Source organism: Eleutherodactylus coqui, chromosome 12, assembly GCF_035609145.1.
Source record: "Eleutherodactylus coqui strain aEleCoq1 chromosome 12, aEleCoq1.hap1, whole genome shotgun sequence".
Lineage (NCBI taxonomy): Eukaryota > Metazoa > Chordata > Amphibia > Anura > Eleutherodactylidae > Eleutherodactylus > Eleutherodactylus coqui.
Window position 1 is genome coordinate 16,326,704 of NC_089848.1, and position 22,827 is coordinate 16,349,530.

The 22,827-nt window shown below is 45.8% G+C and overlaps 1 protein-coding gene across 1 annotated transcript in view; it reads right to left on the reverse strand.

Annotated features, from left to right (window-relative positions):
• The window catches only part of LRRFIP2 (LRR binding FLII interacting protein 2), a 167,875-nt gene that overhangs the window by 106,797 nt on the left and 38,251 nt on the right, over positions 1–22,827 (reverse strand). Inside the window, exons 5-7 of the mRNA XM_066585337.1 lie at positions 15,775–15,828; positions 15,507–15,575; positions 12,122–12,172 (exon numbers count right to left, since the gene is read on the reverse strand). Coding sequence (XP_066441434.1) covers positions 12,122–12,172; positions 15,507–15,575; positions 15,775–15,828 — 174 coding nt within the window. The remainder of the gene's footprint in view (positions 1–12,121; positions 12,173–15,506; positions 15,576–15,774; positions 15,829–22,827) is intronic.

Sequence of the window (22,827 nt, forward strand, 5' to 3'; positions counted from 1 at the left end):
AATACTTGCGCATATGCACAAGAAATGGGTTAAGATAGTCCTCTTACAGGAGACACACTACAAAGCAGAGCAAGTCCCTAAGGGAAACAATAGATATTACTCGAATTGGTATCAGTGTACATCCCGAAAAAAAGGACATGTGGGGCTTCGATTGCCATACACAAGACACTACCACACAGTACTGGCCTCAAATGTAGACAGTGAAGGGAGATTTATCTTCCTAAAGTTGGATGTAGGCGGACGTGTATTAACAATAGCCAACATGTACTCTCCAAATTCAAGACAGGTCCAGTTTGGCTGCCGGATCCTTGGAGAACTGGCATGGTTCACCTCTGGCTCAAGGATCGTCCTCGGCGGGGACCTCAACCTCGGCCTAGACCCGGAGCTGGATTCATCATCGGGTAAGTCCGGACCTTCATTGACGGCCTTGCATAGACAGCTAGCGGAGCTGAGACTCGTTGACCTCTGGAGGATTCTTCATCCGGGGGTCAAGGACTACAGCCACCACTCAGTAACACACAACAGTTACGGGAGGCTCGACTACATCTTTATTTCACACGATCTTTTGTATCTAGACCCCAAGTGCTCTATGGGCAACTTGATATGGTCGGACCACGCACCTGTCTATGGGGCACTCCAGGGACTGGGAAAGAGAGGGGGCCTGAACTCCTGGGGATTAAACAATAATCTCTTAAAAGACCCATGCTGCCAACAGGAGGTCAGACAGACCATAGAGACCTTTATAGAAACACATAGAACAGACACAACATCCCCGACAGTTCAGTGGGAAGCCCTCAAGTGTGTACTAAGGGGGGGGGGGGGGGGGGGGGTCTTCATCTCCCACGGAACACGCCTCAAGAGAGACAGGACGGGGAAGTTATCTAACTTAATATCCCGGTTAGATAGGGCGCAGCAAGCCAACAAAACTAAACCCACACTGGCCTTAAGCGCGGAAACCTCAGAGATACGCCAACAGGTGCTAGAAATATTAGATAAAAACCACCTATGCACGAGAGACAGATTCAAAGGAAAATTCTATGAGTATGGTAACAAAAGCGGAACGTGGCTAGCGCGAGCGCTAAACCCCCAAGGTAACCAAACATATATAGTTGCAATGAAATCAAGAGAAAAGGGGAAAGTACACGCGACGAAAGATATCCTAGAATGCTTCCAGAACTATTATAGCGAGCTGTACAACATAAAAAAAAAATCCAGTAGAACAAGGGGAGATAGACCAATACCTACAGTCACACGCCCCGAAAGCGATTCTCACAGACCAATCACAGGCACTGGAGGAGGATTTTCTAGAGCAAGTCGTCATCAAAGAAATCAAGGAGTTAAAAATAGGGAAAAGCCCAAGCCCTGACGGCTTCACTCCAAGGTTTTACAAATTTTTCGGAGAAATTCTAGCGCCTATTCTAAACAAAACCTTCAACGCAATCTCAGACACATGTACCTTTCCCCCACAAGCCTTACAGGCTACTATCACTGTAATACCCAAGCCCGGTAAGGATACAGCGACGTGCGAGAGCCATCGGCTGATATCTTTGCTCAATATCGACACGAAAATCTTCACGAAGGTTATCGCCACACGTGTAAGACCAATAACCCGGGAGATTATTAATAGAGATCAGGTAGGGTTTGTCTCTGGAAGGGAAGCCAGGGACAACACCATCAGAACACTCTCGCTGATAGAACGAGCAAAAGAGACGAACACACCTCTATGCTTGTCCTCGGTTGATGCCGAAAAGGCCTTTGACCGAGTCAGCTGGACGTTTTTAGAAGCAACGCTGAGACAGATAGGGTTAGGCAACAGATGCAGACAATGGATTATGGCCCTATACAACAACCCCACTGCCCAGATAAGGGTAAATGGCGCGCTATCCAACCCAATAAGCATAAAAAATGGAACACGCCAAGGTTGTCCTCTATCCCCAACGCTATATGCGTTGGTGATGGAATCATTAGCCTACGCCATAAGGGAGAACAAAGAAATAAGGGGATACGAAATAGCCGTGAATGAACATAAGGTAGCCCTGTTCGCAGATGACCTGCTGATTTATATGACAAATCCCAAAACAGCCGTACCTTCTATACTGCATAAATTTGGAAAATATAGCCGGGTCAGCAATTTCAAAATCAATATGACCAAATCAGAGGTTCTAAACATCACACTCTCGGCAGAGGAGGTCACTCAGCTAACATCCAAACTGTCTTTGAGATGTAGAGAAGATCAAATAAAGTACTTGGGGGGGGGGGGGTCCTGTCATCAGACTCTGGGAAACTATTTGGATTGAACTTCGAGCCCACCCTCACCACTATAATAAGAGATCTAGATAAATGGAGAACACTGAACCTCTCCTGGCTTGGCAGAATCAATACGCTCAAAATTAATGCACTACCCAGACTCCTTTATCTTTTCCAAACACTACCCATAAGAATACCAAAAGATTACTTTAACAGGTTCCAAAGAGCAGCAACCCGCTTTGTCTGGAGAGGATCTAGGCCGCGTCTTAGCTATAAGATGCTGACACAGCGGAAGGATAGAGGGGGACTGGGGATGCCAGACCTACGTCTATACTACAGACGTAGTTGTAGTAGATCTAACGCGAAAAGATCCCACGGAACATTGGGTAGAGCTAGAACGAACAACCACCACAAAACTAACACAGGGGATATTCTGGCTAAAGGGGGGACTGGGTAGACGGGGAATTAAGGTATCCCCGTTAATGAACTCAATACTGAAAATATGGAATGGCTTTGCAGGGAGAAGTGGCTTGGTAAGGATACCAGGGCCGTGGACACCTCTGAAAGGGAACCCGGACTTCCCACAGGGAGATGCCGGACTACCACTATTGGAGGGTCTGAGGTTACAATGCCCTAGAGTGCGTGACATTGTGGACAAGAATGGAATTCTGCAATTGGACGCGCTCAGGGGAGAGGGGGAACCGCGGACAGGTGCGTGGTTCCAGTATCATCAGATTCCTCACTACATAAGAACCTTGGGACCGACAGCCAAACTAACATTACCAACAACGCCCTTTGAGGAGCTATGTGAAGCACCTCAGAAAAAGAAGGGCGAAATATCCGCAGTGTACGGCATCCTGGTCGCTGAAGGGGTCAGGACGCAGGGGATGGATACAGGAAATCATGGGAGAAGGAGCTGCCAGAAGAGGACTGGGCAAAAGCCCATTGTTTGACACACAAGATGACAGTGTCAGGAAACCACCAAGAACTTAACTACAAATTACTCACACGGTGGTATCGTACCCCGGCACGACTAGCCAGATTTTATCCAGAAGTATCTGACCTGTGCTGGAGATGCATGACGGAAACAGGAACACTCACCCACATCTGGTGGTCCTGCCCCCAGATAACACCTTTTTGGAAGGCGATTGAGGGGCTACATAATACCTTGAGCAGGGGGTCACTAGCTTTCACTCCCGAGATCGCTCTTCTATCTATTCTACCGGGGCCAATAGGGGTAAATAAAAAAAAGAATTTTCCGATTTTTCCTCCTGGCAGCTAGGGTTACAATCCCTCGTCTCTGGAGATCTCAGACCCCACCGTCTAGATTGAACTGGGTCACAGCCCTAGACGAGATCAACAATATGGAGGAGTTAAGAGCGGAAGACGACAATAATTACGCAGTCTACCACACAACATGGGAACCATGGTTGACATTTCGCAAATCAGCAGATTTCAATGGATGGCTCTCAAGGGGTGAATTACCCACTCGGTGATAAATCCCTGGAATAGTGAACACACTGAGACATGAGACACAGCGAGGCTTTCTCTACTTCTCCATCTCCTCACTTCTCTCTTTTCTCCCACCTTCCTCCCCTTCCAGAACCCCTTCCCAGCACCCTTTTCCTTACTTCCCCACCCACTCCGAACAGACCTATCAATACGTTTTTCAAGCTTTTCGGAACCGGTAGGCAACACGTCCAGGGACACACCCTGGGCGGGGAGGTCGTCGGTCTTTAGACTATAAACACTGGTAACCCACGTTACCGTTGGTTTTTCATAAGATAAGAAATAAGAAGCAACGTTAGAAGCCAATAACACCTCACAAGGAGGGTAATATAGAATTTACTACGAGATATTCATTATATAATATAAGACCAGAAGAGCAGTTCAGTTTATGTGATGAAGACACAAGAACAGAATCAGTTTGATTTGAACTGACTTTATTGTAAGATGTATATTGCAAAAACTTTCAATAAAATACTTTTGAACATAAATGTATTTGCAGGTGCACTGCGGATCCTAAGCTCCCATAGAGATGAGTGGAGCCAGATCAGCACATGATCCGCGGTAAAATGGAGCATGGTGTGATTTATTTTCCACGTGTGGTATCTGCAAATCATTTAAAATCAAATCCGCAGGACTTACATGAAGTGTGGATGCCCAATGCTTCTTTATGGGCGGCTAGAGCTGCGGGAGACCCACGCGGATTCAATAAATAAAATCTGCCCGTGGACATTGGGCCAAAGGGCCTGACATATAATTCTAGCACCGGTGGAAAGGAGAAGAAACCCTTGGTTTGGGTTATGAGTAGATTGGGAAAATGAGGCCAGTGTCCTTCCGCAGCACCATCTGTTCTGTTTAAGGGCTAATGCCAACAGATGGATTTTTGCCGTATTTCTAGTGGCGGAATTCTGCAGCCATTAGGTTCTACTGAACCTAATTGCTTTCCTGCTGCCAATGCTCACTTGAGGAATTCTATTGCAGGGGGGGGGGGGGGGGGGAATTAAAAAAATTGCAGCATGTCCTATTTCACGGGGAGGTCTCCAATAATGTAGTACTAATGGAGACTGCGGAATCCACGATCACTCGGGGAACGTATCGCGTTTTTAAACGTGGTACTACCGAAGCGGAAATCCGCAGGCGTATGCCACTCTGTCCGTGGGCACTAGCCCTAAAATGGAGGAAACTCAATGGAACAGCTAAACGGAAAGCTTTCCGGTTTCAAAACAGTGGTAAAAAGTGTTTATTTCCATATCTCTGCTCCAAAAACAGAGACAAAAAGCCAAAACAGAGCTTAAATGCTAGTGTGAATGAGCCATAAGAGGGCAATAGCCCTGAGAGAGTAAGAGCCATGTAAGAGAGTTCTTGCTTTTCAGCATTTGCCCCATAGATCTTTAGGTCTGGAATAGTTTTGAAGGAGAAAAGGTGACTATACCTACCCGATAATCGGGTTTTCAGGAGTCTCGACGACAGCACCCATACATCCCCCCCCCCAAATATATATAATTAAAATATATACACACACACACACACACACACACACACACACAGAAGTACTAGGAAAAAATGTATGAAAGAGGAAGATAAAATACCGGTTAGGTAAAGATTTTTTAGTTAAGCTCCTACCCCCGGCAATTCGTTAGAGGCCAGAGGAAGGTGGGAGCTTTTAACCTCTCGGTGTGTTCCTGTCCAACCAGGAGGATGCCATCTCAGGTGGTGCTGTCGAGGAGACGACTGGGAAAAAATGTTAACTAAAAGCCACCCATTTTGCATTCTCAGTTTATAGATTATGAGCCACATTGCAAGGGTGGAGGTCAGCCACACATCACAAATGAACTGTGACTAGACAGGACTTGCTGTATCCTGATGGTCAGTTGCTGACTGTGTAAAAAGTTAAACGTGAAAGACCCCGTTGGCATCCATGAATGATCTGAGTCTTCACTGTCTCCTGTAAGAGATAGGGTATTGCATAAAACATAGCCCACTAGTGCATGAGAATACTTGACCTAAAATATCCATGGCCTACAAATTAATTGTGATCGCCAGGATTATTATATAGAATTTTGGGCCTTCTGTTAAGGGATAATGAAGTTTTATTCAATTTATATGCTACAGTTCAAGTTTCATGATCTCCCTCCTTGTTTCTTTGGGATGATTGTCCAAAAGTTTATCAAGAGTTGGATCGAGTCTGTTGAACTTGTGTGTTTCTCATCACTGTAAGATCTTCTTTACTTGGCACTCATGGACTGAGCCTGTATTGGATGTCATATGAAGACTATATGTCATAGGAGAGACGCTTCTCTGGTCTTCAGGTCCGCCTCAGGATTATCCATTGGAGGAAGGAAGAGGGGTAACATAGTATGTAAGGCCGAATGAAGACAATGTCCATCTAGTTCAGCCCGTTTATCCTCCTATGTTGTTGATAGGAGTAGGCCAGGCAGCGATTCTCCCACGGAGTGCTTAGCCGAGAACCAATCATTCTGCAATGAGTTGATCCTGTTCCATACAAGGCGGGTGCTGACAGCTAACACCCTTCCGCAACAGTCACGATCTGTTGACTATCTAAATGCCATTGCCAATTCTGACAGAAGCATTTAAATCCCCTAAATTGGTGTTCAGGGGTCCCGAACAGCCCCTTCACAACGAGTTTGGGAGGTGTTGTTTGGTTGTCATGGCAGCCCAGGGCCTCCGGAAAGCCCTTCGGACTGCTTCCATGAATGAATACCTATCAAGGCACGCTTATGGCATGTCTTGATAAACTACCTGACACAATGTATTATACTGTATGATCACAAGTACAAGACCTCTTAGGAGTGAAAATTAGTTTTTTTTATCTTAAAAAAAGTTGAAGAAAACCTTCTCCCCTATTTAAACTATTTTAAAACCCCACAAAAACATTTGCTATTCCTGCATCCACAAAAGTCCAATTATCAGAACAACATGTTATTTTGTTGCAAACGGTGAATATCATAGAAAAAAAACAAAAAAAAACACACAACACCCGGTCTCCAAAAAAAAATTAAATAGAAGTAAATTTGGTGTTGTCGTTATTGTACGGACCCACATAATAAAGTTATGTCCTTTTGGTTGCAATTTTTGCGCCAAATTAAATTTAGATGAATGTATCCAACAGAATTAACCTGCAAACATTAAACATCCAATCGGGATGAGGGCTTGATGTATAATGAAGACTGTGTATGTATAATAGTGGCCCTCCCATTCTGTGAGCATCATCTTAATTTGTCCTGACGTTGTAAATGCTCCGGCTTGGCCATGAATAAACCTTATTTGCCTGAAGACACTGTCTCTACTAGGTATTTTACAGCACTTTGTCAGGTTAAAGTGCTTGTAAACACCATGAGGATAACTAGAAAGGATGCCAAAAAAACATCTGCTGCAATTACACCATGGTGTTAGAGAGGTTTGTGGAGGAATGACACTCGCTGAAGCGCTCAACGGCACAACATGATGAAATCTTCACAAGCCAAATCCCAATCGATAGTTCCATCAAAATGTATTCTGAAATATTCATTTCTTTTAGTCACCCACTCTATGATTTGTTACCTTTTATAACCATTAAAAATAAAATTAACTTTTTCAGTACATTACATGGTACATTAAAAATAGTCCTGCAAAAAAAACAGCCCCTCAGACATCTACGTTGACAGTAAAATAAAAGTTAAGATTCCTTCAAAGTTTGGAGGAAAAGCCAAAAATCAAGAAAAAAGGGGGGTTAAAAGGGTGCATTTGATCACTGCCGCTCTTCTGTGTCAAGCCGGTAACTCTCTGGTGAAACATGTAGGAGAACAGACACTGGTGCTGGAGACATATTTTGAGGATTTATACAGAGTTAGGGTGCCTGCACACGAACGGAATTTCCAGCGCGTTATTTTAGGCACATTATCTGCCCCAGACCGCAGCCAATATACTCCTATGAGGATCCGCAGTTGGACGGATTTGTATCGCGTTTTTTCACGCGTGTGAAAAAATCTGCGACCTGTTCTAATTTGGGTCGGATTCTGCGCGTGAAGCCTCCAATACAAGTGAATGGGTGCGTTTTTTCACGCAGTGCAGCTGCGGATGGAGTCACTGGCTGCTATGACTACAGGAAGTAGGCATGGTAGGAGGCGTCCCAACACACAGCACAGAGCTTCACAGGCAAATTTGCAGAGGGAGATAGATCCTGCATTGGCAAGAAATACTACCTAAGAATGCAAAATCTGTAGTAATAAATTCGGCCGCCTGCAGACGAGCGGGTCGGATCCGGCGGCGAGAATTCTCGCCGCGGGACCCGACCCGAGAGCCTGCAGTGATGAGCACGTACTCACCCGCGCCTGGCGGCCCCTGCTCTTTCATGTGCCGGCTGCCACGCAGCCGGCGCATGCGCAGACCGTAGCCGGCGGCCGGGTGAGTGCGAGCCCCGCACAAAAATAGGACATGCCGCGGTTTGTTTGCCACGCGAGATTTCGCGCGGCCAAACCGCGGCCATCTGCATAGGAGTGCGTATTGTAATGCACTCCTATGCAGACTTTCAGCGGCGGAAATCCCGCGGGAAATATCGCCGCGGGATTTCCGCCCGTGTGCAGGCGGCCTTCCTCTTGTGAATTTTTTTGCAGTGACTGAAATAAAGTCACGCTGGAGAAGCGCCTGAAAAAAGTTACATGGATCAACCATCACAAAGACATCAATAATTTAACGGTGCTCGCACAAGCAAGAGGGACAAAACGGAGTCTGGGTGTTGGTTTTTAAGCTGTTTTCCAAGGAATGGGCAGTTCTCTAGGGGTTGGGTTTACAATAAGGGGTGTCTGCTGGTTTTTCTGCACGTTTTTTTCCGCAACACATCCGCGTATATCCGCGCGTGATTTTTCACGCATCCGCACCTATCCGCAAGCACATTTAGGTACCATACGCGCGTGAAAATCCGCTAGCGGAATCCGGAATGCTCGTGTGCAGGCGGCCAATGGGTGCGTTTTTCACGCAGTACATCCGCAGTGCAGCTGCAGATGGAGCCACTGGCTGCTATGACTACAGGAAGTAGGCATGGTAGGAGACGTCCCAACACACAGTACAGAGCTTCACAGGCAAATTTGTAGAGGGAGATAGGTAGTATTTCTTGCCAATGCAGGATGTAAGAATGCAAAATCTGTAGTAATAAATTCCTCTTGTGAATTTTTTTGCAGTGACTGAAATAAAGTCACGCTGGAGAAGCGCCTGAAAAAAGTTACATGGATCAACCATGCCCACAAAGGCCGCCTGCAGACGAGCGGGTCGGATCCGGCAGCGAGAATTCTCGCCGCGGGACCCGACCCGAGAGCCTGCAGCGACGAGCGCGTACTCACCCGCGCCTGGCGGCCCCGGCTCTTTCATGTGCAGACCGGAGCCGGCGGCCGGGTGAGTGCGAGCCCCGCACAAAAATAGGACATGCCGCGGTTTGTTTGCTGCGCGAGATTTCCCGCGGCCAAACCGCGGCCGTCTGCATAGGAGTGCGTATTGTAATGCACTCCTATGCAAACTTTCAGTGGCGGAAATCCCGCGGGAAAAACCGCTGCGGGATTTCGCCCGTGTGCAGGCGGCCAAAGACATCTGCTCACCGGGAGAAAGCATGTTGCCAGAATAATTTAACGGTGCTCGCACAAGCAAGAGGGATAAAACGGAGTCTGGGTGTTGGTTTTTAAGCTGTTTTCCAAGGAATGGGCAGTTCTCTAGGGGTTGGGTTTACAATAAGGGGTGTCTGCTGGTTTTTCTGCGCGTTTTTTTCCGCAACACATCCGCACCTATCCGCAAGCACATTTAGGTTCCATACGTGCGTGAAAATCCGCTAGTGGAATCCGGAACGCTCGTGTGCAGGCGGCCTTAGGCCGCCTGCAGACGAGCGGAAATCCCGCCGCGGGATTTCCGCCGCTGAAAGTCTGCATAGGAGTGCATTACAATACGCACTCCTATGCAGACGGCCGCGGTTTGGCCGCGCGAAATCTCGCACGGCAAACAAACCGCGGCATGTTCTAATTTTCTGCGGGGCACGCACTCACCTGGCCGCCGGCTCTGGTCTGCGCCGGCTGCGCGGCAGCCGGCACATGAAAGAGCCGGGGCCGCCAGGCGCGGGTGAGTACGCGGTCGTCCCTGCAGGCTCTGGGGTCGGATCGCGCGGCGAGATTTCTCGCTGCCGGATCCGACCCGCTCGTCTGCAGGCGGCCTTAGGCTCTGGAGGCATTTGAAGCCACCTATATCAGGCTGGTTATGATACCACATCATAGGGGCAGGCATTTAGAACATACAGCTGCCTCAGGTCAGGCACCACTGCAACTGTTTGTGGGTCCTCAGGTATGTGATCCTTACAAATATATTGGCTTCTTATCCTGTGAAATATATCTGATGGTGGCAAGTATATGCTATCCATATATTCTATTAGGTTTTTAGTAAGATAATTAAAAGTTATGTTTTAGTATTATTCCCCTTAGGTCTCGACTGAGCAAAGACTACTACGTTGAGGCCTCATGCACAAGGCACATGCGGATTTACACTGCAGAATACTGCGTATTTGAATTAAAATTACTTGCGGATATACGCTTCCACAGAGGTCAATGTAGCCAGTCATTGTGTAATCCGTAATAAAATAGAGGATGTTGCGTTTTTAGATCCGCTCCTAGAAAACGCAATGTAAACCAGCTTGTGTGCATGGAGTACAGCAGATTCCATTATTTTCTATTGGCGTCTTGAACCGTGGATTTTAGCTGCGCACTAAAAATCAACACATATGCATGAGGCCTGAGGCTTATCAGTCCCTTTTTACTATTGTAATCAGCCTCTTGGCTACAAAGAGTAGAATTATAACTTAAATTGTAGTAAATTTTTTCTACCTTGTTTCCCCAAAAATAAGCCCTACCCTGATTGTTCAGGAGGCTTGAAATATAAGCCAAACCCCCTCAAAAAGCCCTAGCTGCATTACATAAAAAAGGAATACGTTACCTAGCAGGCTCAGTCCAGGTCCCTCCTGCTGCTCTCCAGAGGTCCGACGTGCTTCTTGCAGTCCTCGACCGCCCACAGAAGATCACTTCCTGGTTACAGGATTCATAAATCCCACCTCCACAAAGCGATTGATTCTCGAGCACTGCTCAACCAATCAATGCACATCCAATGAACCAAAGCGTTGGCTGCGATTGGGTCATCGAGCGCTACACTGACTGGCTGAGCAGCGGTCAAAGAACCAATCACAGCTATCACATTGTGCAGGCGGGATTTATGACTGTACAGCTCCTTGGCGACTGTATAGCATATGAGATGCAAAAGAGAAGAAGAGGTTCACAGCAAAGTAGGAAGTCTATTGTCATACTACAGAGCTGGCACTCATACTGGGTGGGTATTATAAATAAAAAATATCTGACAGCTTAGAGTGAACATATCCAGCTGAAAGGTTCTTTCCTCCAAGATGTCATTGATATGTAATAAGTAACACTGGCACCGCTCTACAACTGGCTGGAGACTTGGAGAACAGGAAGTCCAGACGAGGACACACCCGGTTACCCGTCATCCACCGGCAGCACATGGATATGAGTAAGACACGGCACAAAGCCTCACATGATCAGCTTCATGAGTCAGTGGGAAGGCTCCTATTATAGCTGTAATTTAAGGGATTTGCTGCGCTTTCAAAGACTTCTCATCTATTTCCACAGTCTCAGAAACGGTCTGCTCTGCAGGGATGCAACATGTAACAGAACCAACTCTACACTCCGGTGTCTCCAAACCCAAGGGCACAAGATGTTTTGCCACAGCTTTAGATGCAGTTTTTTCACCCAAATGAAGTAAATACAAAGAAACAGCCAGTGTAGATAAAATAACCAACTGCATGCGTCTGGAATGATATTTCACTACTCAGACTAGCGATGCACAATTACTGAGCGTACATATAGTTTAGCAGTATCTCTCTATACATAATGCCTATAAATAGAGTCATCACATGGATGTGTGCTTAATATTCACATAAGACATGCTAATGTGAGAGCTGAGGTGGTGACTACACAGCCGCTGCTACATAGAATACTACACAGCCGCTGCTATACACAACACCTGACAGGTGTGTCACCCCCTGTGACAACCTTTAGTAAATGTTGGTATAGGCAATCTGTTGATGTAAATGACAAGGCCTATTAGCACATTGCTGCTGTTTTATACATTAAACAATACAGAATATGCAATACGGTGCAAATATTATAATACAAAGAAAGGCAGAAGTCTTAGAAATGCCTAAATGCCATAATATGCTCAGCCTAACATATTATGTTACTATGTATATGGACAGGAGTGACTTCATCTAATAATTAATAGTACTAGTCTGTGTTATATGTGTCGTGCAGAGGATTCTCAGTTTACATACAGATGATCCGTGACGGCTTGACGACGAAGATCTATCTTTGCGTATATCCGACTTCACAGGGTATTTAGAGGAGATAGGATTAAAATAAAGATGAAAATCAGTAAAACCGTGAAATGAATCAGATAAATCCAGAACACATGTAAAGAAAGAAAGAGCAAAAAAAATCCACAACACAACAATGTTGAAGTTTTTTAGATACCATTTAAATTACGACAACAAAATGTTGCTGCACTCAAAATTCTATATGTACAGTAAAGTATACTAACACAGTGCAGCAACTATTTAACAATAGTTAATAATTTTATAAAAATTTTTTACTACATTTTAGCGCTCATTCTTCTTTACACAGCAGTACATGTTATTGTGTCACCATATCACACACGGCATGCTTAAATCGAAAATAGAGAGATTTAAAAATTTTTTTTTTTTTTTTTTTAAAAGCTCACATTCACAGACTTGCAAACTAGGTGTAATAAGATTGTCCAACTACAAGCTGTTTTGCTGCAGGAAGTCGGCTGCTCAGTACACGGTGCACTGGTCCGAGTTGGTATCAGTTTTATAAAGGATCTGGAGGAGGGAATTGATGGGAAACTGATCAGATTTGCCGATGACACAAGTCTAGGAGGGATAGCTAACACTAGGGAAGAGAGAGTATTCAAAAGTTCTAGAAGAGCTTGAACAGTGGGTACCGACTAAGGGAATGGTATTTAAAGGGGTGGTCTCGCGAAAGCAAGTGGGTCTATACACTTCTGTATGGCCATATTAATGCACTTTGTAATATACATCGTGCATTAAATATGAGCCATACAGAAGTTATTCACTTACCTGCTCCGTTGCTAGCGTCCCCGTTGCCATGGTTCCGTCTAACTTCGGTGTCTTCTTGCTTTTTTAGACGCGCTTGCGCAGATGCATCTTCTCCCTTCGGCTGGTCTTGGAAGCATCGGCGTTTTGGCTCCGCCCCCTTTTCGCGTCATCGCGTAGCTCCGCCCCCGTCATGTGCCGATTCCAGCCAATCAGGAGGCTGGAACTGGCACACGTCGTGGGGCGGAGCTACGCGATGATGCGTACAAGGGGGCGGAGCCAAAATGCCGATGCTGCCGAGCGGAGCCGAAGGGAGAAGAAGGGAGAAGACGGATCTGCGCAAGCGCGTCTAAAAAGGCAAGAAGACACCGAAATTAGACGGAACCATGGCGACGGGGACGCTAGCAACGGAGCAGGTAAGTGAATAACTTCTGTATGGCTCATATTTAATGCACGATGTATATTACAAAGTGCATTAATATGGCCATACAGAAGTGTATAGACCCACTTGCTTTCGCGAGACCACCCCTTTAACAAGAAGAAATGCAAAGTCCTACATCTGGGCAAGAAAAATGAAAAAGCACCTACAGAATGGGAGGAATTGAGCTAAGCAGCACATGTGAAAAAGACTTGGGTATACTAATAGATCATAGACTGAACATGAGTCAACAATGTGATGCAGCAGCCAAAAAGGCAAACCCAATTCTGGGATGTATTAAGAGAAGCATAGAGTCTAGATCACGTAAGCTAATTATTCCCCTCTACTCATCCTTAGTCAGACCTCATCTGGAATACTATGTCCAGTTCTGGGCATCCCACTTTAAAAAAAGATATAGACAAACTGGAGCAAGAGAGTACCGGGGAGTACCGCGCAGAGGTAAACAAATTGCACCAGCACGTTTTTCAGCTGTCTCCATTATTACTGTATTAATAGAGCCCTCCCGCGGCATAAATCTGTGGAAAATATAACATGCCCTGATTTATTTCCCGCTGCGGAAATCTGCGGTAAAATTCCAGATTGGAAAGGCAGATTTAATAGAACCTAGAAGCTGCGGAATTCCACCGCAGGAACCGCGGTAGAAATCTATTCATGGGCATTAGCACTAAAAAGAAATATTCCGGTATAGAAAACACGTACTGAAAGTATGTGCTCCAAAGTAAAAATTCCTCAACAGATAGTAAGTCAATCTTTTCAGCACTTTTCCACATAATCACTCACCAGCCCCAAATGTGCTGTGTATAGCGGGTGTAACAGGGAACTAATGCGAAAAGCTCAACAGTGATGGAGCACAAAATGGAATCCACAAAAGAGGGAATATCCCTGCTCTTTACAACCAGGGGTTAAAAGGGGTCAGAAATGCCAAAGAACTGTAATCTGCCACCAACTTGGCCCAGACTACTGCACTGAGGAGCAGCAGGGTGACACAAAAGGGAATGATAAGGTTTAGGATGCAGTACTAGTATTGCTTACCTATCCAGTTTTTATTTTTTTCTCTGCTGCGGATGTGTGCAGAAGTGCCGGCCATCACACCGATGCACATTTGCAGTACAGCGGTTTTTGTTTTTTTAACTCCTGCTTTCCCGCGGAATCCGCGGCCCGTCCGCAATTCAATTGGGATCAGATGGCTTTTAAGGAGGTCTAAGGCTATGCTCACATCCGCACAGAATCTGTCAAACATGGCTGGTGTTCCTAATTTTCCCTTATGATATATTTCTCCCCCTTCCCCACCCCTTTACTCAATTTGTATTTAATGACAGCCTCATTGAAAACAATTGGAGAACATGACGATCTCCTGCTGCGGCTGTGACAGGGGGATTCCTTCAGCGGTCTTCTCTCGTTGATTTCAATGGGGCCGGCGCTGCTGCTGGCACCATTGAAAACAACGGGAGAACATAGTGATCTCCTGTCGTTACTGTGACAGCTGCGGCAGGGGATGAAAACACTTTACATCCAGGAATTTCCGCATGTTTTTAACGGGGCCGGCAGCAGCGTTATGGTTTCATAATTCTGCGTTTCCACTCATTCTCGCATCGCACAAAAATCATGCGATTTTATCCCCAGTGTGAAGGTGCCCTTACTTTAGTGATTGAGGAGGGAGGCTACCTGCAGATGACAGCCCACAGACATTTCCGAATGTATATGCTACATGTTATATTCTTTAATAATATAGTCCTGCGAGACCCTCTTAATGAATATTTTATGCGAAAAATTCAAAAACAACGGATTAAACATAATCAGTGGTCTGTTGGATGCTGGAGTTAAGTGGCGCATGAGCCTGTACTGCTACAAATGGTGACATGAGCGAGGACTGATTGAGATACAGGCCAAGATATTTTTTGGAGTCTCCTTGGGGCTGCTTGCTCACCCGGCCCTGTAATCTGCGCCTAAGGGAGACTTTACATGGGAGAAGTTTCAGGTCATAAGTGCCAAACAGTCATCCCATTGACTTATTGCTCCCATCTATTGCTGAAGTCCTGAGAGAATCCTGACCATGTGAACATGGCCTTACATGTGTTAAGTAAACCAACATCAACCAAAGTATTAGAGATCACACATCAGATTGCACATGCCAGGTGTACACACCACCAGATCCTTCCTCCAGGAGGTGCCTTCTCGGCTCTTGTTCAGGCCACCCGCATCTAGAGAGGAGTTCTATGTAGAGGTAAGGTAAAGAGAATGTGAATACATAAAGATGTGATGAGCTAGCACTCTGATATGTAAGGATGGCAGAAAAAGAAGATAGTTTGTAAAGAAAGCTCTTTGGGACTTTTGGCAAACTTGGCTCTATATACGAATAGCATCCAAGAAGAAAACTGCACTAGAACCAAGCACAGCTAAATCAAGTACAAACCAGATAAGGACGCTGACTGGACCGGTGACAGTACCTGGCCCGGTCCGAATCCTCCTGGGAGAAAACAAAGTACACAATATTATTACATTTCACAGTAAAGAGATGGACGAGTATAAAAACTGAACGGCTTTTATCAGTAAGTAATATGTAACAAAGAAACACACTTGCGATCTTCCTTTGTGAACTCCAAGCAGCCATGCAGTAGGCTTTCTTAATATAATCTAAACAGATAAATGTGTAAAAGATCCAGCTCTTGGCAGTACATGCCGGTAATGAGGCGCTGCATAAATCACTAATGTCACCAATATACACTTAGGCCAGCTTCACACGAGCGTGACGGGCTCCACCGCGTAATATTACGCAGTGAAGCCCGTCACGGCGCTCCCCAGAGACCCCATACTTACCAGCGGAAGATAGAGTGAAGACGCTTCCCCGCCCACCACCGTCGTGTCATGTGACACGCCCACCGCGTCACATGACGCGGTGGCGGTAGGTGGGGAAACGTTTTTGCACGCTATCTTCCGCTGTTTACAGCGGGAGATAGCGTGAACGGACGGCTTCCATTGACTGCAATGGAAGCCGTCAGCGCGTACACCCGCGGCAAATAGAGCATGCTGCGGGTGAGGACGGGAAATTTCACGGTGCGTAATTCCGCGGTGGAATTATGCATCGTGAGCATTGTGCTATTAGGCTCAATAGAACCTAATAGCAGGGGGCAACGCAGCGGATTTTTGCCGCGAATTTACGCGGCGTAAATCCGTTCGTGGGAAGGAGGCCTTAATGGGTTACTGCTAGGGAAAAGTGATATGGAAAAGGATCTGGGGGTACCAGTGGATTGTAGATTAAATTGGAGTAACCAATGCCAGACAGCTGCTGCAAAAGCTAATAAAGTCTTGGGGTACAGTAACCCTTTCCAATCCACTGTCTGACGTCTTAAGACATTCTGATTGAAGGCTGTACAGCTCCGATGTCGGAAGACGTCCGGCAGGGTATTCTTACTGTATATTACTGGCCGCTCTGTTGTCGGGGGCCTCTCCAGCATGTCCCATACCACAGTACTGGCTCTAGCCAGCAGATGGCGCCATTGTATAAATGGCAGAAAGCCCCCTAGGAAACCCTGAATCCAAAATTGGATTGCAAAGGGTTAAAAGAGGTATAGGGGCGATGGACGAGAACATTATTCTACCATTATATAAGGCACTTGTTAGGCCCCACATGCAATACTGCGTACAGTTCTGGTCACCATTGCTCAGGAAAGATGTTACAGTGCTTGAGGGAGTTCAAAGAAGGGCAACTAGACTAATACATGGAATGACGGGACTAGAATACCCAGAGAGGCTATCAAAATTGGGATTATTTACCCTGGAAAAAAGACGGCTAAGGGGTGATCAAATAACTATGTATGAATACATGAGGGGACAATACAAGGATCTTTCCCATGAGCTGTTTATACCGAGGACTGCGACAGTAACGAGAGGGCATCCACTACGTCTAGAAAAATACAGGTTTCATCACCAACACAGAAAAGGGTTCTTTACTGTAAGAGCAATGAGACTGTGGAACTTTCTGCCTGAGGATGTGGTGATGGCAAAATCCATAGAGGAGTTTAAAAGGGGACTTGATGTCTTTCTAGAGCGGAAGGATATTACAGGATATAAATCTTAGGTCAATTGTTAATCGGGGTATACAGGCAGGTAGGAACTATTAGGGATTGATCCAGGGACTAGTCTGATTGCCATTAGTCGGGAAGAAATTTTTTCCCCAAAAGGGCTAATTGGCTCCTGCCTCTTGGGGTTTTTTGCCTTCCTCTGGTTTAACAACAAAGGAGGATAAACAGGCTGAACTAGATGGACATTGTCTTCATTCAGCCTTACATACTATGTTATGTTACTAGTACAGGTGAACACAAGAAACGCTATAAAAATTTTAAAAAAATTTTTTTTAAATCTTTTTTTTTTTCTCCACTTATCAGGCTTGGTCCTCCAGTGTGAAAGCTAAAATCTGTCTGGGTAGACAAGATGGACTAACAACTCCTGGACAGTTCAGAATACATGCTGCTTTTATAAGTCTATAGAGAGGAAAGAGAGGGGAGGAAAAGCAAGAGAGACATATAGAGATGTTGCCTCAGCCAATAGTGTGTTTTACTGTCACACAGCTACTGCATTCACATCTACACTGCTTAGTACTGTTGTATAATTTCCTCCATGGTGCTATACTTTCTGTGTGCAGTATACGAGAGACATCAAAGTATCCAGTATCCCCCGGCATGCTCAGATGCGCGGATTCCAAGCGGACGGCTTCCATTGAAGTCAATGAAAGCCGTCTGACCTGCGGCCCGTCTGCAATTAACACTGCGGACAGCTCGTGAATTCCACGTTATCACCTAGTGACGGTGGAAACAAAAATCTGTACTGCGCATGCCACTGGGTCCATCCGCAGGACAGATGAAGAGGAGAAATGACACGTATGCACGGATGCTGCTGCTGTCAGGGTTGGATTCTGCTGCAGGCTTCTGGATGCAGAATCCGGCACTGCCATGTGCAGGCGACCTTAGAGATGAGCCTGCAGAAGGGGAAAGCTGCTTGAAATGTAGGATACAAGTCATATAATGCCATGAATACTGTTATTTCTCATGTACACAGACAGGTCATCTGAAAGTATAGGTACGCTTTAAGTTTTGGTTTCTCTTTGTACAGATCTTTTACAGGGATTTCTCACCAGTAGCTTTGGAAGTCATATGTCTAACAAGTGGCTCAAGAGCTGCTGGGAGCTACTATATACAGCATAACCTTTCTCCAATTAGTCACCCTGAACTGAACCATTGGCCAACATTACTAAAAGGGAGAGTAAAGCTGCGAGCAAAGAATAGCATAGTTGACCCCAGACTGAAACCAAGGACAGCAAAACATGATGTAGCAGGCCCTTCGTTGCACCAAGTTTCAGCCTGCAAACCTCGCTTCTTCATTCATTTTCAGTTCATTTCATGCATGCAATTTACAACCTGCTCCAAGTTTCACTTTTCTTCATGTTTTGTGCACCTCCCATAATACATGTGGTGTGGTTAAAACCACACCAAAAAGGGAAATGTATGTTTTTAACGCCTTTTGTGGTGTGGTTTTAACTGCTTACACTTCAATCGTACACTTAATACACCCCCAAGTCAGTCTTTTCACCTCTAGGGATGTGTTCATTTGTCTTAAGAACAACCAAGACTGAAAAAAAAAATTTAAAAAAATCTATTTTATGAACAAGCGAAGTCGCCCATTGACTGGGAGCCCTCACCATCAATTTCCTTGATACTAGCAGGACCTCCGGTTATTTATAGGAACAGATTGTAGCCCCGATATGGCCTATTCGATATTAGGCATATAACCAGCCACCACCAATAGATGGATATAGGGCTGGTAATTTGGGGTGTCCCACACCCTAAGGAAAAAATGTCCAACCTGGATGCCCCTCATGTAAAACTGAGAGTAAGACCCTGCTATCTCTGATGGAAAAAATGTTCAGCTAGTATTAGGGAATAAGTCCCATTTCAGTCATGATCAGATAGATAGAATAAAGTAGGAAAAAAAGGACAAGAACAGCATCTCCAGTCCGGATGGTAGACTGGAGGGAAATGAAGTCTCTGAGTAGATGTGTGTCTTAAATGAGGCTAGTCGGCTACCGCCCCCAGTAGGGTTAAGCCCCGATTGGCCAATGAATGTGGGCGAGTGATATAGTCCACCCCCTAATGGGTGGGACTAATTTTACCAGCCACAGGGGTATGGAGATCTCCTATGGATGTATGTATGGAGACCCCCACATAGGGTGGATAGTACACCGCAGGACCGTACATTACTTACACCTAGACACTAGGTCCCTCCGTGGTCCCGCTGCGATATGCCACTGGCAGAGTCCGCCACAGCATTGGGCATGAGGCCCATGAACGGAACGGGATATGCCCGTGGTTTAACGCTGCGGTAATCCCGCGGAGATAACCCAAAAGTCCCTGCTGGCGACTGCAGAAAAACACACGTTTTTCTGCAGTGTTCGGGAGGTCTCCTTTATTACTATAGTCATGGAGACCTCATGCAGTGGAAAAACGCACTAAAATACAGTATGCAGCAATCCCGCCGTAAAGGGGACCAGCGGCGATAACATATGTGGGGTTTAGCTGAAATGTTTAATGCACTTCATGAAAATAAGGGAAAGAAGAACAAAAGAGGGTTTTAAAAAAAGTGTTTTGTTTTTTTTGTACACTATTGATTTAGTCGCTGGCAAAACAGGACACCTGTATCTGGCGTCCTATTGCCTTGACAACCCAGCGATACAGAGGGAGCTCCCTTCCTCTGTGAAGCCTTTCCACGTCTCCACCGAGCTGCTGCCCTTTGCAGCTCCCTGAAGGTGGCTGAAGGTGTGTATAAAAGCAGCCAATCAGCAGCTACCACAGAACTCTGGGCACAGCAGCGAGGATGTGTATGTGGCTGCCAATAAGAAGCTCTGGGCATTCCCTTCACCTCAGCCCCTCTCCACCCATCAGCCTGGTGGTGACAAGATACAAGAATACCGGTGACTACAGTGCCCCGAGGAGCCACCATTCACTTCAATATCGTGTGTCTATGGCTGCAGCATTGGCATGTTCAGGATTGAGAACCTAACAGGAATGGGTACTGGGGCATCTTGTCTCCACCAGAAGAATGGGTGGAGACATGGTTTCGCCTGGTTGATTTGGAGGGGAGGGCGAGGTGACGCCCACAACAGCGCTCACATCTTCCCTGCCAAAGCTGCTGTTGCTGTCATTGTTTTGGCTCCCATCGCCACCCTGCTGCTTCTATCAAGTATCCCCGCTAGAGGAGGTTGATGCTGCTCCTGCTAAACACACCGGCAGCTGTCCCACACCGTCACAACCAGGGGCATTGCAGTGAGCCCGGTGGGAAAACTGCTTGAAACAGAGAAAAGAGAGCATGGCACAGCCGAGACAGGAGCCCAACCAATCAGCAGCTGTGGGCGTACCCTATACCTCCCACGGCACATTCCCAAGGTCTCCACCCATTTTTGTGTGGTACACCAGTACCACAGGAATGAACCAAAAGCTGTTTAAGTCAAACTTTTGCAATGATTCTAAATTCACTGCGATTTAAATATCGTGAATTGAGAGAATGAAAGCAGAATTGTTAAAACAGAGGTTTATACAGCTGATCTCGAGGGGAGAGAAAAAAACAACAACAGGCTGCCAGGAAGCATTATGTTGGATCGTTGGGATATATTTAGACATCTGTTGTTGAAGCAACATTGGAATTAATCCGCATAAAACACCGGAGACGGCAATCTGAATACACATTGTAAGTTCAAAATCAATGGGCCCAAAAACATTTAGACCAAACCGACTCCTAAAAGGGTTCTTTAGAGTTGGTGTCTAGCGTAAACCTATCTTTAAGATAGGAGGTATATGGAACACAGCACACTTGTCTACGGAGGATCCACCCTCACGCATTCAATTTTGGATTCAGCGTTTCCTAGGGGGCTTTCTCTCTCTGCCATTATAAAATGACACCATCTGTAGGCTAGAGCCAGTACTGCGGTATTGGACATGCTGTAGAGGCCCCCCCAACAACAGAGCAGCCAGTAATATACAGTAAGAATACCCTGCCGGACATCTTCCAACATTGGAGCTGTACAGCCCTTCAATCAGAATGTCTGAAGATGTCAGACAGTGGATTGGAAATGGTTAATAGCACCATTAAAAAAGGAGAATGGACATCAGAATATCATGTCCACAAGTTTAATGTGGCAGGAAATACATGTCGCAACATTTAGACTCAACATACAAGCATTTCTCAAGGCTCATGTGTTATGTCAAAACGTCACAGGGTGTATTTTCGGCCATAATAAACTTATGGTGATGACCTGTTGACCAATCTCCTTTTTCTATGGTACTAGTAATTATCAGGAAATTATAGCGTTTCCCTGAAAATAAGACACTGTCTTATATTCTTTTTTTGCCTCAAAAGAGGGACAGTATCTTGTTTTTGAGAAGTGTCCTAAAATACTTACATTGAATGACATAATTGAACGGCTGTGATTGGTTAATCGAGCGACAGCTTTCATTGGCTGACGCGGTGCTTGATTAACTAACCAGGGTATTTAAGCCCCGCTACCAGGAAGAACTGCCCTGTCGGCGTGCAGGAGGACATGGAAGCCTGCAGCAGTGCCGCAGCCAAGGACGAGACACTCAAATGCCGGCTGCTAGGTGAGGATTGTTTTGTTTTATTTTTTTACATGTAGTCTAGCTAGGGCTTATTTTCAGGGGAGGGCTTATATGTCAAGGCCCCCCACCCCATCGGGGTAGGGCTTATTATCAGGAATACACAGTAGTACCATTGTTACTGGTGTCGCAATGTGCCACACAGCTCTGTTACATGCATGTCACACACACACAGCTCTGCGTAGCTTTCGCATATGAGCTGCATGTAATTTACAAACTTCAGCTGTTGGCGGAGGTGAAATCGTGGCTTGTCGCTGTGTAATGTAAGCTGCATTAGCTTCACAGTGGCACTGACCCCTCTGTGGTGACATGTTTGCACAACAGCGACGATTTGTTTTACCACTGGAGAAAGAATGACGAGATGAAGGCTAGGCTGGTGTTGGCGGCATTAGCACTTGAGATGACATGCCATCACATTCAGGAGATGTAAAGATAGTGATGAAGGACAATGCTTCAATGTTGTTGGTCAATATGCCCCACCAGCTATGAATGTGTACATTTGTGAAGTGTTAATTATTGAAGTCTCCACACAGGTGTGCAGCTACAAACTGCCAGACTGAGTACTGCTGTATCCACAGCAACTGAGCCCATGGGTGTTTGTGGGGAATGTAGGCTGCCCATAATACCTCATTCAGCTCAAAGACTATGTGACCGATCACATGACAGTGACATCATAAGTCCTGTCAGCAAACAAGCTATGTACGTGTAAATTTGTGAGGTGTCATTTATTGAAATCTCTCCACACAGGCGTGCAGATGTCTCACAAGCAGGTACAAGTTGGCAGACTGAGTACTGCTGTATCCATA